This window comes from Anas platyrhynchos, chromosome Z (genome assembly GCF_047663525.1).
Source record: "Anas platyrhynchos isolate ZD024472 breed Pekin duck chromosome Z, IASCAAS_PekinDuck_T2T, whole genome shotgun sequence".
NCBI lineage: Eukaryota > Metazoa > Chordata > Aves > Anseriformes > Anatidae > Anas > Anas platyrhynchos.
In genome coordinates, this window is record NC_092621.1 from 52,625,603 (window position 1) to 52,645,256 (window position 19,654).

Consider the following 19,654-nt stretch of genomic DNA (forward strand, 5'->3'; position numbering starts at 1 on the left):
TTTCAGTTTGCTCCAGTTTCCTCTGAAGCTGATTAGCCTTGCGCTCAGTTCAGTTTGCATTTGAGGACAAAAACACATATATAGCAACACACAATTTGGAAACTTGTTTTCTTTGTTGATATACAGCAATTTCTCTCAACAGCAGTGCAGTTTTCTTTTCTGAAATCTCCCTGCTTTTCTTTTCATAAGTGTGGGCTTTCAACATTTAAATTATTTTGTTGCCACTTGGTAAACTCTTTAGCATTTGGCCTCTGCATCTTAAGAAGAGATGTTAGCATTGACATGTCTCATTTTTTTAAAGAGCCTTTGTCTTTCAGCTTCTTCCAAACTCAGTTCCGATCTGCTTCGTGCCAAACTTAATCACATAAAGGTTCAGTCTGAAAGAAGTACAAGCTTTAGGTGAAGATTAGGGAATGAAAAAGTGACCGATATATTTGATTTATAAGGAATTATTCTTTTGGCAAGACTCCTCTAAACTAAAGCCAGCTACAAGACATCTCAGTTACACTTGGAAGAGATAGATCCATATGAATCCAAATGATCCTGAACTTTTTAATCCAAAAGGTGAAGTATAAGGATAAAGCACATGCGTACTAGCTACAGGAGAGGATACCCTAATTACTGGAATGCAAATCTTAGGAAACACAAAGTCTAAATTACCAGGCTCTGAAGACTAAACTCACCATTGCTGAGGTTTGCTATGAGCTAAACATATCATGTGCAGTTACCTCGCTTCATTTTCAGCTGCTATACTGAATTAAAGGGACCTAAAAATATATGGGATAATTGGATTGAAGCCAAAGAACATGTCTCAACTAATACAAGAGCAGCTGCTCAGAAAGATGGGAATCTTTACTAGGCATCATACATTTTTTTCACTCAACTTTGAAATACCAAGTAAAGCTCTAAGCTCTAGACATATAACCCAGAATGCAAACATCAAGAAAAAAAAAATCATTTGCACAACAGCTCACTATGGGAGAGTCAGAACCAAGTTTTGGTGCATGATGGGTGATTGGTAAGATAGCAAATTCTAATGCAAGGCTTGAACTTGTCCCACCTGTAAAAGGGGAGTTGCCATGAGACTGTGCTCCATTCAATACAAAACTCATTTTTCCACGTTGGATTTTTCTGATATTCTGCCATGACTATACAGGAACCATAAGAAGTCACATCTTCAGCTTGCTTAGTACAACTTCCTTTTCAGGTGCCTTAAAGGCATACTCAAATTCCACTGAGTGGAATACCCATAGTATATAGAGAATATAATATGCATAGTAGATGCATGCTTCAATCCTTTACGGTTCATTCACAAGAACTACAGGCCACTGGCACTATTGGTTTCCAGACTAGGCTGTCTTAACCACCTTGAAAGCATGCTCCAACTCAAAGAAACATTAACAAACTAATTTGTTCTGCTGCTGCTGTTGTTGTTGGACATAAGCATATATTATTAGCCTTTTAGACTTGGTTGAAGCATTTTTTTCTTAGGTATAGTATTTTCATCATCATACCTAACTTATTGCTCAAAGATAAAAATCCATTTGCAGCCCAGAGTGCAATAGGCTGTTCTTGCCTGAGAATATTACAATATTCTCCATAAGTATTAACAAATGTTACCCGTTCCTCGATGGACAATTTCATACATTTCACAAAAGGCTTTTGACTGCTTAATGGGGCAGTTTTCTCACAATAAACGTCAAGCACTATTTACATAACATTTTTGATTGTCATCTTAATGTCAAATGCTGCTTCTCAATTCTTGTGCTTTATAACACTGCTTAGCCCTTATAAATGAAGATTCACCTTATAAATGAAGATTGTTCCTAGCGTAAAGCTTGCATTCACTGTCTAGCTTGTTGGAAGATGTTGAGATGTAGCACGGCCCTTATGTTGCGCAGATCCTGATACTTACAGAAAACACAAATTTCTAAGAATTATAATTCTTCACAACTGTATCTTGCCTAATAGTACACTGAAGAATTAAGGTGAGAATGAAGGCACTATCTGTATGAGGCCCTCCTGTCTGCACCTCTTTCCACTAAAATGAAATGAAAAAGATGCAGAAGAGGGAAGAATACATTTATAATTTAAAGAAACTTTGGTTCTGTTCATGAACTAGATCTTTTGGTGTTTCTTCTTACAGAAACTGGGCACATTTAAGAGAAACGAAGATCAAAAAGAGCCTTTGTATTAATCAGGTGTAGGCCTTTCCAACCCCAGAACTCTTTCAAGCTTGCATTTACATGAGCAGTTTCAATTTTTACCAGGCTAATGCTAAAATTAGATACAGCCAACTAGTTCACATATACAGCTCTGCTAAATCTGACATGCTTTACCCAAAACAGAACATTTACACTGATTTCTTACCAGTCTCACAGATAAGATAAAGAACCACCACCATGAAAGCTAGAAAATAGTGAAGTGTTTATTAAAGGCATCCTGGGTACGCTGCATTAAAGCCTCCTGTGGAATTCAGGTTAAAACATAAGCAACTGGCTTTTTTTTTCTTTTTTCTTTTTTTTTGGGGGGAGGGAGGTATTGAATAAGTAAATAAATAATAAAGCGTAATAGTTGACAGAATACTTGCATATAGCTACTCAACGTGGAGTTCTTTTGAACAGCTATCCTAAAGAAGCCTGTGAGGTCTTTAAACATGACTTTTTTTTTCATGATGCTTACAACAGGATTGCTTTCTGCATAGTGTATGTTTTATCTCCTAACAATACACACTTCAATATGCTTTGTATTTGTTTTGAGACGTTCAGTCAAGAAGAAAAAAAAAAACACTTATATTTTTTTTAATATTGTGGTTTTTAAGTCCAGAGTGAATACAAAGCCATATATTCTCCTTCAAACTGTAAACTAGTTCAAGAATTAGTCAATGTGTATTTTCACATTTATTTGGGATAAGAGTAGTCAGTCATCAGTCAGTATTTCACAGTTGTGCAACACAATTCCATACCACAATCCAATTAGATTAAAAAAAATCCCAAAATTTTAAAAACAGTAAACATACAATTTTTGCTGGTGTTGCTGAATAAACAAATCTATCATTAAGTAGAAAGTTGACAGCTTTAAGCTTATCCAAGCTACAAAACCCTGAGACACCCTGCAAGTGTGACTCCAAGCATTTATATACAACTGGACACACACAGAGTTTGCGTATAAAATGGCAGGAACACAATTACTACTTTGTTTAAAGAGCTGGAGGTTCATTTTTGTTATTCTTCTGTGCTGAAGTAAATACTCAGCTTAATTTTTAATGTAGCACACATTTGCTATACAGCTGAATTCCAAACCGAACTCAAGGGATTTGGTCACTACCAAGGAATTGTGGCTCAACGGGCACAAAAGAAATTTCTTGGATGCTTTTTTTTTTTTTTTTTTTTTAGTACAGTACTGGTGACAGTTCTTCTGAATTTAGATGTGTACTTGGAATTAGAACTTTGCCTTTTCAAATCACACTTGCCTCCACATTCTCCTTGGCATCCCTGTGCAAAGATTAACCAACCTCCTTTTGCTAAAGAATACTCTTCAAAGTAGTACTTTCCAAAGAATCTAATTCTGTAAAAATAGTTTAATGCATTCTAAAAAATGGCACATCAAATAAAAGATTCCTCTGAAAAGATTAGAGTCTTATAAAATATAACATCTCAGAAATGTTAAAGTTCCTAGTTCTGAGCTGTGTATGACTTGCAACTGCTTCACATCACATGTAAAAAAGAAGCAGCAAATTTCAGCATTAATAAAACAGTTTCAGTGCTTCTGGTATTAACTGTTCTTCCCCAATAGCACCAGAGGTAACTGCTAAAAACTAGTATTGGTATTTATTAACGGCGTGTACAACAGAGCAGAACTGATGATAGACAAGATAAATATGCTGTCCAGTATTCTTTTTGAAAATGTTTGATAGTTTGGCTTTGAAAAAAAAAATTATGCTTGGATAGAAGTGCAGGCAAAGATGTCTCATCCCAGTCAAAGATATTACAAAACACATAAAAATCACATATGTAACATAAAAATATATAAATATCAAATGCTTGCAAATAAAGTGTCAAAGTGAGCCAACGACAAAAATATTGGTGTTTCTATCTGCTAACAGTAAAGATTTTTAAAAATACTAGTAAAGCACTCTTATTTTGAAAAATAGGAAAATGCAAAAAATATTTACTTAAGTGAAGAAAATCTAGACCAGTGCAAAGTGAATTACAACAGTAATTCCATTATTTTTCTAGTTAAAGGCATTAGTTTGGTACATTTTCATGGTTTTACAGTGCGATGTGATTAAGCCTTAATCAGGTGATGACTAACTAAAGCCTTCCTTACTTGAGACATTTTACTGTGAACACTTGGCAGTTCAAGTTCATGTTATACAAATGAAACAAGAATCAAGAAAAAAAAAATGAAACAAGTGATAAACCAGAAAAAATAGCAAAGCCGATTATCACATTTTGAAACTCTTTTTAGCATGTAAGCATTTAAAATTACTAATAAATAAAATTAAAATTGAGTAAACTTACAACCACTATAAAAAAATTGTACTTTTACACTTACAAATCCAACACGTTCATTCAAACATCTGAACACATTCCAGAAGCAAACAAAACGCATTCTGAAGGCAAGTAACACCACCATATTACACAGCCCTACTCTCACCTCATAAAATATTCTTTAAAATAAATTCTCAATCAGCCTAATCTGACATGGAAATATCTTTGCAGGTTATCGAGGATTTTAAGTCACCTATTCTGTTTTCTTTGCCTGTCTCTTCTTAACACCATCATGGGACTGTTCAGAGGAAGACTGGTCACAGACTGAAGAGCCGTTGGAAGATGTAGCACCTTCACTCTTCATTTTGGGTGGAGTTTTTGGCAAGCCGAAGAATATATAGCCTAATGCAGACTCAATGGGAGCAAATGGAGACGCTGCAGATCTTGTCAACATCATTTTTACCTACAAGTAACAAGGAATGGTTAAGTTGCATTAAAACTGTTAATGACTTCACAACAGTTTGAACACAAGTTCTATACTGAACCAATGTACAGCATTCCAAACTTGCTACATCACAACAAGAGTCCACGGAATGAAGGGAAATATGCTCATTTTAGGTTGAAATCATCAGTGAATGCTTCTCTTCCTGACCTACACTCTTAAAAAAAAAAAAAAGTAAAACGCTTTTTAAAGTTTTTTTTTTTTAACTTTTATTTGTTTAGGTGAAACATCAGTTTAAAGTCTTGGCTCCCTAAAGAAAAGTTTCTAGAATTAAACTCATGAGCAACTTCACAGAAATGAGACTGGCAACCACCACTTTAAGATATTTTCTACTCTGCTCAACAGCAGCTCTCAAGTTTTAAAAAATTCTAGCCTTCTTTTACACTCTTCTTATTAGCTAATAAATCTCAAGACAAGCATCATCCTGGAAACAAACATGACTAAAGGGGTCAAAGCCAGAAATTAAGTGATGCTGTGTAAGAAAATACCATTATTTACCTTTAATATACTAACTTCATTAATTTTACAGCAATGTAAACATACATAACTTATACATAGACAAGAACCTATTTGGTTTGTTTTGCAAATCCACAGATGACTGCACAGGTACAAGGCGGGCATTAAGCAGCTAGCAAAAAGCAGAGAACAGGACAGTTCTTCTCCACATACATGAGCTGTCTGAGATTGTGGACATTAAAACCTACCATATCAACTGTTGGGTGCCATATTCCTGATTCCTTCCCCCTCCATACACTGAACCTATCAGCATAGGTCTGTTCTGTCTATGTGTAAAAGACTAAACACAGGTTTAAGGCAGTAGCAGCTGTCCTCCCCTTCCAAAAGCAAGCATTATAAATTGCAGTATTATGTTTGAGGACATGTTTTGCTCTGAAATGCTGAAAAAACATATTTTTTTGTTATTCTGTTATTTGCAACACTTTCAAATTCTTACCTTGGAAACTACAAGAAAGATGGTGTACAAAAACATGAGGTTGTGTCTTTCTATTGGCAAGTATTGGCTATGCTGAAGAGTGAAGAGAACCGCTCCTATCAAAGTTACCTTCACTGGGCTGGAAATCAAACAAACAACGTTAATTTCTCTTCCCTACTCCACAGTGAAAGATACCACGACCTAACAAACACTAAAAGTTCTTAGCATGCAAAGCAATTACTTCTGAATAGAACACATGTATACTTGCAGTTATGAGGTCCAAACCCTAGGTATTATTAAACTAAGACCTTCACTTTATGTATTATTATGCTTACAGCACTGTGGACAAGCATTAAGTTCAGCACTGATTTATACACCCAGCAAACTCATATTTGACAAATCCTCTTCAAATCAAAATGCATTTCCATGTCTCTATTCAGTCTCTACATATCAGCTTGCTCTTCCTCTTCTCCCAATGTGAAGAGTTAAATGACAAATCTTGCACTACTCTAGCAGTGCTTAAAAATACATTCTCCTATACTCTAGGTGTTAGTTATTCCAAGCAGCTGCTGCAGGTGTCAAAGAACAACTCCATCCACGTCTCATTCCACTATGATACTCCACCAGTTTTAGGGTTGTGGTCTGCTGATGCTTGACTTGAGCCAGGTCAAGTATTGGTATGACATACCAATCTTGTTATGTTACCAAGTTTCACCAAAACAGCTCTGTTGACTTGCAACATGTGGAGATTTACAGTTTCAATGTACTTTCATCACAGTGGTATATCACTTGACATGTATGCAGTCAGAAAACAAAAGAATATGAAGAGAGAGCACTAAAATACTGGCAGAAGAATTCTGCACTTAAGCTGTATCTAGAATAGCAGGGCAACATTCCTGTTACCACAAAGCATCTATTCATAGACAAATTCTTTAGTCTTTTCAGTAACTCCCAGATTTCTGCATTTACTTCCTGCTTAACAAAAACCAAAACAAAACAAAAAAACTAATTCTGCGTAAAACTATCTTATCTGATTGCAGAATGTTTTATCCTTTGAATTTCATAACTTACTTCTATTTAAGTTTTACACATTGAACAGAATTTAGAAAGAACGGTACTTTTTGAGCTATTTTGAGTCTCACATCCACCACAGAAAAGCAGGATATATGCTAATCAGTAATCAATGTTCTAATGCTGCACCTGTAAACACAGTGCTATTACTAACAGTGACTACTTTCTTCTGGAAGTCTGGTAAAAAGACTGCAGACACCTAGGCACTGACTGAGGACAAGTAATTCCCTTACAGCTTTCTCTTCTGTTATTCTCTATTCCTAAGAGTAGCTGCAGAAAAGATTTTTTTTTTAATTATTGTTTCTAAAGACTTGAGAGTTACATGGGAAAGATCAAAGCCATTTTGGGAAATTACTAAAATGAGCTTATCTTAACTTACAATAGCTTGTGGCTTTCTAGCCTGCCTCAATATTCATTTTACTGTCTAATCTAGAAGCCATGTAATTTTCCATTCTTTGCTTCTGCAAGAGAAGGCACTTTTCTTGTTTTGCAGTATAGAAAAGATGTGTTGCTACTTTTTTTTGCTATATTGAACAACCAGTTTGTACCTTCTCAAATAATCAATATCTTTGGAGGAAAACAGTGCTTGCAGAGGAAGCAAGAGTGACAATACTCAAAGGAAGCCATATTGATGATGTTCAGAACATGCACTAAAAACACAGTCCTTACTCATATACTTGTAGTACCACTGGCCTTTCATTTTGGATAGAAAACCATGTCCCTACAAGAGAAACTGACTCAATAATGTTTACCAATAAATTCCAACAATTTTCTAGCCATAATTTTTATTGACTTCTTCCAACTTGGTATTCTTGTGCTGCAAACCTAAAATGACCAAAACATTTGCTAAAATTATCAAAGATCAACAACCAATCTTTCATACGACAAATATCTATTATAAACAATTGAATTTTCATTAATATTTCCAATCTTTAAATCTGAGCCATTACACGTGAGTGACGACATAAGGAATTAGTAAAACAGCTGTTAACAGATTGAACTTCATTATAAAAAACTTACTAGGACATCTTCAGTAGTTCATTGGTTTCAGGTTTCCACACTCCTCTCACCAACTGCTCGAAGTTGGAGATTAGGCCACCACCAGCTCCTGAAAATCCAGAGATTAACAGTAAGCCTCTGCTGGCATGCTACCACTGCTGCACAGCCTACTACTGCTCCCAGCAAAACTCATTACACCAGCTGCCAAATGTGGCACCCAAAGCTCACACTTAAAGAGATTAATTGAATCTTTCATATGTACATGACTTGAGTGACCAATAAGAAACCTCAGAGGTTTAGCTACTTAGAAAGAACATCAGGTTCACCTTTATGTGATAATATCTGAAATGACACACTGATCACTGCAAACAAATGTTTGAATTGACAGAGAAAATCTCCAGAGAGGCTTGTATCATTCCATTATTCTTGTAAGCATCTAAGTACAGAGAGTGTCACTATAAAGTAGGAGGTTTCTCCACAGGAAAAGGGTGGATATGTTTTTATGTTAAAAAAAGGCAAGACATAAGCAAGTGTTAGAAACTCTGGCCAACAAGATTGATCTGCATCATAACCTGTAAAACTAATGCAATATATCTTCACGTTAACATGTTGTTTCCCAAAGCACAACAGCATCAAGCGGATAGAATCAGGAGCTGCTTTACTACATCCTGAAATGGTTCTGGTTTCGTGACTGTAAACACAGCTGCTAGGGAGGGAGCTTGCAGAGACATATTCCGAACAGCAGGCAGGCAAGAAGGGTCATTCCTGTGTTTAAAATCAGCTCCTGTTAGCAATCCAAAAAGCTAAGAATACAAGCTCTCTTCTTCAGCCACATGCAAGGAAAACAGTTCTGAAGAGATATGATGTAAAGTTTAGTGACAGCACTGGAGCTACATGGGAGATTTACTTCCTTATTGCCATCAGTTGCCCATTCTAAAAGTCCTCAGAAGACCTTCCAAAGGGACAAGATGAACCTCCCTTGGAGTCATGCAATGTCACCCTTAATCCAGGCAGAAAAACTGCTGCACTGACTTCTCCCTTGAGGGGATAACAGACTGTATTAGGACCTTAGGACCATCATATGCACCACAGCAAGGAATAGTGCTACACATATGCTGAAAGGCTAGCCATTTAAATACCACTCCAAAACTTCATAATTCATCAGAAGAAGATGTTATATATGTTACCTCTGGCCCAGCCCACAGCTATCATGACAAGCCAGGCGTCTTCAAAGTGACTGTCTGCATGTGCAACGCCAGCCACTATTTTCCAAGTCCTAGTCACTTCTTTCATTCCTGCAACTAGAAGCCGAAGAGGGAGAAATGCAAAGCACCGGCAGAATATGTCTTCTGGGCAGTAAAACACAAGATACCTGAAAATCACAACGAGAAAAAGTGTTACGAGCTTTCAAAAGCTTTTCCTAAGGAATTCACTTTCTAATACATTTAAAGATATTTCTGGAATACGACTAGCAATATTTAATATATTACTGATAGCTCAATGCCTTATACTGCACATAGAGAAAATAAATGAAATGCTTTTGAGTATGTTTGAGCTGTTGCACCAAAATCATGAAATGATATTTAACAGTGTACTTGCTGCAACGCTGTCCCAGCTAAGAATTTATTAAAGTACATCAGAAAGATTTACATTTTCACACAATATCCCAGGTTAGAAAGAACCCACAAGGATCATCAAGTCCAACTCCTGTAACTCCTTTTATTGTTCTTCATTTTATATATCATATTTACATAATACAAATTATTGAATTATTGTCACACTTTTTTTTTACAGGATTAAATCACATTGGTTAAATTACTTGCAGACAGTATCCTTTCCTACTGATAGGTACATGGAATTATGTAAGTTCAGCAAGAATGCCTCCACTTGTTAGAATCACATCAGATGAAACACACAGCCATTTTCAAACCCATTTCACATCTTAGTAACCACAGATTCTAGCTTTTCCAGCTTGCCAATTACAAGCACATTTATTTTTTCAAAGCGTTAAAAGCAACCCAAAGGTGTACTCAATATTTAATATCTTTTTCCAACTTGTTCTCAAAACAAAGTAAAGATGGCTAACAATGAGGTCCTAAGCTGACAGTAAATCTTAAGTGAATAGATTATGCAGTGCTTTATTTTATCTCCTCAGTCTCAATTTTCAGTTCTTAAACAGACAAAAAACATCCAAAAAAACATCTGTATTAGCACAGGAATAAGACAGCAATAAGTAAGTGGTGAAGGCAGAAAAAGCCTCTAAAAGATGGTAATGTCTTTTCTAAAAAAAATACTTGCCTCTTGGTTTAGGCTTCTGAGCTCAATCCTATCTACAAAAAACTTCTAAGGCTGTATCTTTTTCCTCAGGCAGCAAGGCATAGATGCACCCCTTTATCTAGTTTACCTTATTAAAACTAGTGGCAGACACCATAACCAGGAAGACTCATGCTTCTTGGTTAGAGATTAAAAAGCATGAGAGCACTTGGGTGTTTTGTTGTTTGTTTGTTCGGTGTGTTTTTGTTTGGTTTGTAGTTTTGTTGTTTTCCTCAGAAAAAAATGCTTATCCTTAACAGCAGAATGTCAGGATGCTTCCTCCACAGGAAGGCAAAATTTAACTGAAGTCCTATCCTTATTGTATATTTGCTTTTGCTGCAGTGTATACAGTTTCTTGCCACGGCAAACTTATAAAGCTTTTTTTTTCTTCAAGACCTCCCACACTGAAGCATGCAATAGCCTACTTCTCACATACAAGGAAGTTATTGGAATTTACATTAATAGCTACGTACTGCTTCGACAGTCAGTTTTAGTATTACTTTTGAATTGCTTACATTCCTTCCCTTTTTTCCTATTGTAAATCCAACTGCCTTTGTAGCAATGAAGCTTCAGCTGGTATTAATTCAAGGACGTATACAGAGCATGTACTTTAATGGCTACTGCTAACAGCCATTTAAGCTATGTACTCAGAGAACACTAACCAGAATCAACTTACAATTGTAAAATGTGGGTTTAGGACATTGAAGCGCACATAGCTGGATTTGTCTGGAAATAGCACGGCTATGCTACCATACCGTTTTTGTCTATAATTTCTGCTAGCAACACTTGCTAACAGTAGATGTCGCTGTCCTACAGACTATTTAGGAGCATCTCTCCAGCACAGCACAACCCCTTTTATTTTCCAGTTTTATGTGTAACATGGGGAATTTTGTTTCATTTGATTTGAGACCAAGAATTAAAGCCATTATACTAACGAAGAGAGAACTTTGTAAAACTAAGGGCTTGAAGGGTTTCACAGCATTCACAGGTTCTTCTTAAAACCTCATTTTATTTGACCGTAGCAGGTCAGATTTGCCTGTATTAAGTTCAAATGAAAGCATGTTCTGTTTACCTGTACTCCTAACTCAAGTATCATTTGTTAAAATAAGCAAGTCATGTTGCCCACACCAGACTACTATGAACCAGAAGCAGATTCTATAAACTTTGTTGTTCTGCATGTTTAACTGTATATTACTCATTTCACTGATTTGCTTCAATTAAATTTATCTGCCATCTTCCATTGCAACATGAAGACCAGAACGCTAAAACAGATACACACATATAAATATTTACTTTCATTTTAATGAATTCACAATTATAAATCTTAAGTGGCAACAAGGAATAGATACTGAAGGATTTCAAGCACCTAATACTCTTCTAATATAGGAATTTAGATTTTTAAATTCAAAAAATACACAGCTGATCCCAAATTTTGTTAAAGTAGAGAGGGTTTTTCTCTATGATCACTGTCTGGAATAAATGAACTCCACCGCAAGGCTACCTCTGTATGAAAGTATTATTTATGAACTCCAAAACAGGCCAAATTGCTGACACACACACATACCTGACTTCCCATTCAGCTCTCTACTGGCTTTCACTACCACCCCATCCATTTGGGAAAGCAGTTTGGGAAAGGGCAAAAAGATGAAAAAAAAAAAAAAAAAAAAGATGTCAGAGAGCAGAGACCAAAAAATGAAAAGATCCATGTCTTAGTTTCCCAATCACAGAAAAGTGTAGGAATTTTACTTCAGCCAGGTTCAAAAGCTGTCACTGGCAAAACTAGATGGCACTTATGAATTCTTTATATTCAGAAAAGCAATAACTCGAGTCCATTTTATTCCAGAACACATTTTCATCTGCTTGACCAGGAATACTATAAAAATCTAAGAAAAGTCTAGTGACTGAGTATTTCATTATCAACAGCTCATAAAAGTTGCTCTTATGAAAAGAGCACATTTCACTCCTACAGAAAGGGTTCATACCATTTTTTTGCTGCAGTGACTTCTCTGACGGAGTGACAGCTTCTAAATTCATGACATTTTTAAGTTGAGCTTCTGATTTACACAGAAGCTTGCTGGTATAGTCTTACTATTTACAGTCAAAGTATAGCTTCCTCTAACCAATAATACTCGTCTAACTCAATCGTGGCTGCTTACCAGACTGAAGATGCCAGTAGAATATTCGTGCCTTTTGCCAAAAATGCTACTGGAGGTTCTCCAAGCATCAAGGAAGACAAAACAGAACCACCAAAGCAACAAAGCATAGCACTAAACCAGCAGGCAAACGGACTTCGGACTGAAACATCCACAGCTCCTAAAACAAACAGAAAAGAGGCATAAACAGAAACAAACATTGGAGAATCATGTCAAGTCTTAAGTCATCATTTTTCAAGTCATGCAATCTTACATCATTTCTTTAGATCATGAAAAATCCTGCAGAAATCTGTAGGCCTTCACAAGAAAAGGCCTCCTAAAATGCAAGTTTCAGATGACACTAACTTCAGTATGTATTACCTAAATAAAAGAGAAAGACTGACCCTGTGTTCTCTCAGTATCTTTTGTGGGTTGGTTCAGTGTAGCTACCTGGCTACCAGGAAGCAAAAACTTTCAGAGCACAGCTGAGACAGTTCATTGCTAAAAATTTGTTGCAGGTACAAAGTTGCTTTTTAATTTGCACTAAGTACATACAATTGGCCTTGCTGTCCTAAAAAGGACAGGTATTACAACAGCTACTTTTTGAAGGTTACTCTATAGCTTCCAATTCTGCTTTTGAATCTTTATGAATACAAGGTCTCTGTTTTTTGTGTTTGTTTTTTTTTTCCCAACACCCTCCTAACAGTGTTCTCTGGGCAACTACCCAATGCAATTAGGCAAATGTTTCACCCGCAGTTCTGAACAAATAAAAAAGGTTACTCAAAGTCTTATAATATGGGCTATGAACATGATTAGAGGACTGAAGCACTTGCCATATGAGGACAGGCTGAGAGTGCTGGGCCTGTTTAGCCTGGAAAAGAGAAAACTGAGGGGAGAGCTTGTCAATGTGAATAAATATCTGAGGCAAGGGTGTCGAGTATAGATCTGGTCTTTTTTCAGTTGTGCCCAGTGACAGGACAAGAGGCAGCGGGCACAAACTAAAACACAGAATGTTCCGGCTGATTACGAGAGGGCGCTTCTTTACTGTGAGGGTGGCAGAGCACTGGGACAGGATGCCCAGAGAGGTTGTGGAGTCTCCTTCTCTGGAGATATTCAAGACCTGCCTGGATGCCATCCTGTGCAACGTGCTCTAGGTGATTCTGTTCAGCAGGGGGGTTGGACTAGAAAATCTTCAGAGGTCCCTTCCAACCCTGCCCATTCTGTGATTCTCATTATTAAAAGCACCAACAAGCATCCCAGCTTATATTGGAAGTAATGTGGCTGGCAGGACTGCTGAAGTGACAGTCCCTCTGTACTCGGCTCTGGTGAGGCCGCACCTCAAGTGCTGTTTTCAGCTTTGGGCCCCTCACTACCAGAAGGACATCGAGGCCCTGGAGCGTGTCCAGAGCAGGGCTACGGAGCTGGTGAAGGGCCTGGGACACAAGTCCTGTGAGGAGAGGCTGAGGGAACTGGGGGTGTTTAGTCTGGAGAAGAGGAGGCTCGGGGGAGACCTCACTGCTCTCTACATCTACCTCAGAGGTGGCCGTAGCGAGGCAGGGGTTGGTCTCTTCTCCCAAGCAACAAGCAGTAGGACACGAGGAAATGGAGTTGCCAGTGGAGGTTTCAGTTGGGTATTAGGAAAAATTCCTTCACTGAAAGGTTTGTGAAGCACTGGAACAGGCTGTCCAGGGAGGTGGTTAAGTCACCGTCCCTGGGGGTATTCAAAAGGCATGTAGATGTGGTGCTTAGGGACGTAGTTTGGTGGTAGACTTGGCAACGCTCTGTTAACGGTTGGACTTGATGATCTTAGAGGTCTTTTCCAACCTAAATGATTCTATTATTCTACTAAAAGCTTGTTAAAAGTTTCATTTATTTTATTATCTTTAGAATCTTTAAAATTAATTGTCCTTTTAAAATTGCAATTCAAGTATGCCAGAAGAATTCTCAGTATCAGAAGATTATGCTGGAGGAAAGGGAAACCTTAACGTGCTTTAAGGGGAAACAACTCTTTATCAAAACAGAAATATCTTGAAATAGTTGTTTTGACAACTTTATTTCCTTCCACTTCAGGAGTCCATCACTGCCACAGCTTCCCCTTTACAAAGATGCAGAGCTCCGCTTGCATGAAATAGTTACTTTTTTCATAGTCTAAAGGCTGAAGGTTACCAAATCAAGGATGAAACCTATGGTCTGCACCAAAAAGAAATGTGGTATTTGATTAACAATTCAGAAGATAGGCTTTTGGATTTTCAAGAACATTAGTGGGAAAATAAGGTTCTTACCAAAGATCAGATGCTCAAATATTTCAAAGAGAATACAGCACTCTCACTATAATTCACTTTAGATAGAAATATTGACAAGATTGTTCCAGTTTAGTGTTGCTACAGTACTACAGCACAAAGTGGCCATTTAGAGGAGAAACATCCCAAACTTTATGGGGTAACAAGAAAAAACAGGTAATGGCCGCAGCTACTGTAGATCACAAATCACAAGCGATCATGTGCTGCTACAAGAGGCGAATATTGCTAATACATCAGCAGCTGCATTATACACAATCTTTAACTCTTAGCCTGATGTAGTATAGGAAGTAGTCCGTATGGTAATCTGATTTTGGACCAAGACTGGTAACCATATTATGACAGGAGGTTCCACGTGCAAGAATTGTCAGCGTCCAGACCGCACTTAAATCTTACACTTCTGACATCCATCAGCAGGTGGGTCTGCACCAACCTCTTTCTTTAGCATGAAGCTTCTCACCTTGCATTAGCAGAGAAGTAATCATCTTAACATCTTACTGGTGGCCTCCATGAGAAGACTGCACTACCCTTCTCCCTCCCTACAAATGCAGCATTGCCAAGAGCTAGCTAGCAGAAAGCTTAATTCACTTCACCAGGCATTTGGTCAGATTATTGATTTGGTCACTTCTTTTTTTTTTTTTTTAAATCAATTCAATTAACTATTAGAGCTGTTTTAAAATCAGTTAGCTGACTGTTCTCTTCTCAGTTTTATTCCTCTCCCTTTCAGCAACCACCGCTTCTCCACTCTTGCTTTGCCCCATGACTAACAGCAATTTCCAGTTTTTAGGCCACGCACACTAATGACTATTATTATTACCAGATTACCCTCTACACAAAAGCTTGTAAACTTCTTCAGTAAGCTATTAAAGGACCTCAGGATTTTTTTGTTGGTCAACAGAATTGTCTTGGCTCATACACCATTATTTTCTAATTCCATAGTTGCTTTCTAACAAGGAACATAGCCAACATAGAAAGCAAAGGGTCAAAAAATGCTGATACTAATTTAAAGCACATCTTTTTAGTGCTGCTACCTAAATTATAAATGAGATGTAGCCTTTCAGAAAACAAATTTAATTTTCAATAGGTCACATTTTTAAACAAGAGGTCACTTATATTTGTCCTCTGATGCATCACAAAAAAATAATGAGGCATCATGCAACCACAGAGGATATCATCTGCCAAAAGGCCTGTAGTCCTGGTGCATACATTAGAAAGCACACATGCAGTTCCAAAATACAAGGACTACTGTTGAATGCAGTTTTAAATACTATTTCTAGATAATCATAATAAAAGCCTTGGTGGCTAGCTCTTTCTGTAAGTAGGGTAAGATCAAATTTATGCCAAAAAGCAGTAGCTCTCTTCAGATAACTTGGATCACATCACAGAAAACTTCCAAGACCAAAACCAGCACATTCCTTCCAAACAATGCTGATCCTCAATCCTCAACACCTTTTGATGCCTCTCTGTCCCCAAAAAGAAAATTGACCCAAAAGAAAACTCCAACTGGAGCTACAAATGAGTAATTCTTAAGCAAGCCGAAATGTACTAATGAAGAACTTCTAGTTTAACATGTGAAAAGCAACATGTTGGTTGTCACCACGGTAGTTGTCAGCAGCCACAAGACAGCAAAAAAATTTAATTAAAAGATCTGGGAAAAATCCCAGTTGGTAGGTGCTCATCCATGATACAAATGCCCACACTGACTCTGAGTTTAAGGGTTGGCATTTTAATGAGATAGTACTTTGGGATAAAACAAATGTGGCTCTGACTTGACCACAGGCTTCCTACATGCTCAGACAATTACCCAAGTATCCATTTGTGAAAGAAAGCTACACTTCAAATTTCCAAGAATACATGGTAATACCTAAAAAATAAAAGATCAATGATAATATTAGCCATCCTATTTCATAGTGGCTGCTATTTCAATTATGATTTAATGTTCAGTTCAAACCGCTTGCGAGCAAGAAACAGAAGAGCATGCAGTCACCGGAATTAAGTTATTAACAGTGAGTATTAGAGAATACTCAAAAGTTCTGAACTTTGCAGCTATTAAGAAGGAAAAAAAAAAAAGAAAGGAAGAACAAAATAAAGAAATCAAGACCTCTGATAGCACTTCCACTGTCCCAAAGTGCTGTCTCACTAAAACTGTGCTACGTTACACATCAGCAAAGTAGATCAATTCCTCCCACCCCAGTCCCCAAATCTGCATCCACTTCAGATGAAAAGTTTAAAGGTGGTGCATTATAATGTCAAATACCTTTGGACAGAAAGTCTCTTCTCAAATGGAAGAGTTGTATTACACAATGTCTCATGTCAGCACCCAGAAGCAATTTTAGTAGTAGTAACAAGATCTGTTGAAGATGCCAGCATACATAAACATTTTATATCGGCCTTTACAATTTGCCAAGTACACTTACTCAGCAGGAAGTAAAAATTCACCTTGGCACATTTAGGAAGTGACCAAAGAATAAGCTCTCACCAAACAGAGTGCTGAGCCTTAAAAATCTGAAGCAAGCAGAAACTCCCAAATCTGCTCTATAATCCCCAAAGCCAGCTTAGTTCCCTACACAGTCACCAGCTGGGATGCAAAGTTACCACAACCGTCCGAAATCACTCCACAAGTAGCTACTCTAAACATCAAAATGAGGCACGTCTCCGTGCTTGTGACAACTAGAACTACGTTTGGGGCTAGCAATCACAGTGGAAAAGATTTTCTGGGGCAGAGCAAGGAGAGATTGAAGCAGAGAAGTGTCACTGTGTGCATTCATACCGCTCCCAAAACATTGGCAGTGAAAAGCTTTCCCAGCTTAACTGTGTGAGATATGAGCACAGTGTGAAGTCATTAACTAGAACACACCCAGCCCATGACAATCCTGTGGCAGGTCTCCTACCAGAGAGAATTGCCTGATCACCTTTCTGCTTAACCAGGACACCAGAGGGATATAAGGGGGCGAGCAGAGCAGCTCCTTGCACGGAGCCTGGCAGCGAGATGCCAGCCTGCCAGCTGCACTCCTTCCCTCCACGCAGAAACCCGATTTCAGAGGTTTCAGCCCTTTTATTTCTGGGACGTTTTAAGCCTTCTAACTCTGATAAGATCTCCAGCAGCCGCCTGGGCTGGCTTCCCCTGTGCCCCTAGTGAGGAGGAAGCAGGAGGAGCTCGGCTGGAGGCAGCGGCTTCACCAGCACCGCAGGCCGTATTTCCACGCTGAAAGAAGAAAAAAAAAAAAAAAAAGAGAGAGGGAAAAAAAAAAAAGGGGGGTGGGGGGCAGAGCCCTGGAGTGCCTCAGTCCCCCCGCAGCCCACCCCGCTCCCCGCGGGCAGCCCCCCGCCATTTCGCGCAGCGGCTCCGGCTCCGCCTCGCCTGGCCCCGCCTGTCCCCGGCAGCCTTCCCCGCTCACCCCGCTGCTCCTTCAGCGCCATGACGGAGGCCACGTAGTGCGCCATGTCGAAGAAGGGGAACATGGGCAGGTGGGAGAAGGCCAGCGGCACCTGCCCCAGCTCCATGGCGCCCGCGGCACAGCCTGGGCCTCGGCCGGCGCCGTGCGGCAGGGGAGGAGCGGCGGTGCCCGGCGAGCTGCCCGCCCCCGTGCCGGGCTGCCCCCGCTGTCCCCTCCCCGCTGGCCGGGTGCACTTTTTCAGCGCTTTCTGCTGGAAGATGTTTCCCCAAAACCCGCTCATTCATTGCATATTAAAGTGCTGTCAGCCTTCAGTGTGGTATACAGCTGATTCCCTTGCTCTTCTGTAGCCATGTGCTGCCAGCTCGAATGCTCACCGTCTCCATTAAGTCTCTCCTTTGCCTGTTTTACAGCGTGGTGGTATTTCTGCTCCCTGATCAATTTGTGGTTGGTTTTAGTCCCCTGAGCGTTTTCTGCGCTACTGCCTATTCCCTACCACAGATCCACACAGGTACAGGGCACTGTGCTTAACAGGTCTAAGTGTGACACCTTGCCTTTCCCCCTTTTTTTATTTTATTTGTTTTTCAGTTCATCAGGAGTACTTAGAACTACAATCCCATCCTCCAGTCCGTGTTCCTTCTCAGGTTGATGTCATCTATCATCATCTGCCTAATAATTACCAAGAGCATTCACATATCCCAGATCCCAGTCACACCTCAGCAGTAACCCTTTTAATACACGCGTAAACCCATTTTGACAGTGAAACCTGTTGTTACCTGTTTTATTTTCTAAAAGTAGATTTCTAGCCAGTTTTGCACTACAGTATAAAAACAACAACAACAAAACTGTCCATGAGCTTCCCAAGTGAAATGTTTTCAAAAACTTCTGCCTTCAAGATACACAGCATCTTCTTTGTCCACCAGACTGGCTAACTGGTGATAGAAGGCAATTACATTGAGATGACACTGTTCTTCACAGATCTATGTCAAGGATTTTCGGCCTTCTCATATTTTAAGTGAGTTAACTTTTTATTTTTTCCCCCTTGCAATGAAACTTAAGTTTAGTGGCTTATGATTCTTTTAACGTTCTTCCTACTACAGGAAGGCACTGTTTTTGTCTTTGTATTTGATTTCCACAAGCTGCTAAAGAGAACAGTTAATGGCTCTAAAATTGACACAGTGTATGAAATTAATCATGCTAAGCAATCTGAAAACACGTATGTTCAGCCGGTGCTCTCAAACCTGTTCTTTCCCTACTAAGAACTAAGTTCAGCAAATAACTGGAATAACAGTTGGACCATTTTAGGGAAATGTTTATGCAGGAAGAGAGAGCAAACACCTAAACTATCCCTAGAATGACTGTTCTGCTGTGTGAAAAGTAAGCCATTTCTTTGTTTTTGTTCTTATGAGTACCTTATACACAGAACAAGTTTTCATTACTCTCAATGCCTCCTCCTCTTTGTTTTTCCAGTGACTCATTTTCTCATTAATGCTAATACCACATGATTATACCTAGTTTCTG

General features: G+C 38.6%; 1 protein-coding gene across 1 annotated transcript; it reads right to left on the minus strand.

Annotated features, from left to right (window-relative positions):
* Positions 1 to 2,881: 2,881 nt before the first annotated feature.
* Positions 2,882 to 18,328, minus strand: TMEM38B (transmembrane protein 38B). Its single transcript, XM_038170910.2, has 6 exons — positions 18,137 to 18,328; positions 12,466 to 12,622; positions 9,184 to 9,368; positions 8,018 to 8,105; positions 5,948 to 6,065; positions 2,882 to 4,956 (listed from the first exon to the last, which is right to left on the minus strand). Exons 1-6 carry the CDS (start codon positions 18,240 to 18,242, stop codon positions 4,747 to 4,749), a joined length of 864 nt encoding a protein of 287 aa, XP_038026838.1. The 5' UTR covers positions 18,243 to 18,328; the 3' UTR covers positions 2,882 to 4,746.
* Between the last annotated feature and the right edge of the window lie 1,326 nt (positions 18,329 to 19,654).

What these genes read in the sequence shown, in the direction of transcription:
- TMEM38B (XM_038170910.2), bottom strand. Translation starts at nt 18,242, where the DNA reads ATGGAGCTGGGGCAGGTGCCGCTGGCCTTCTCCCACCTGCCCATGTTC. An exon ending in AGCTGTGGGCTGGGCCAGAG is followed by an intron (nt 8,106 to 9,183) that starts GTAACATATATA and finishes CTGGATTTTCAG; the next exon opens with GAGCTGGTGGTGGCCTAATC. An exon ending in TCTTTCTTGTAGTTTCCAAG is followed by an intron (nt 4,957 to 5,947) that starts GTAAGAATTTGA and finishes TGTTACTTGTAG; the next exon opens with GTAAAAATGATGTTGACAAG.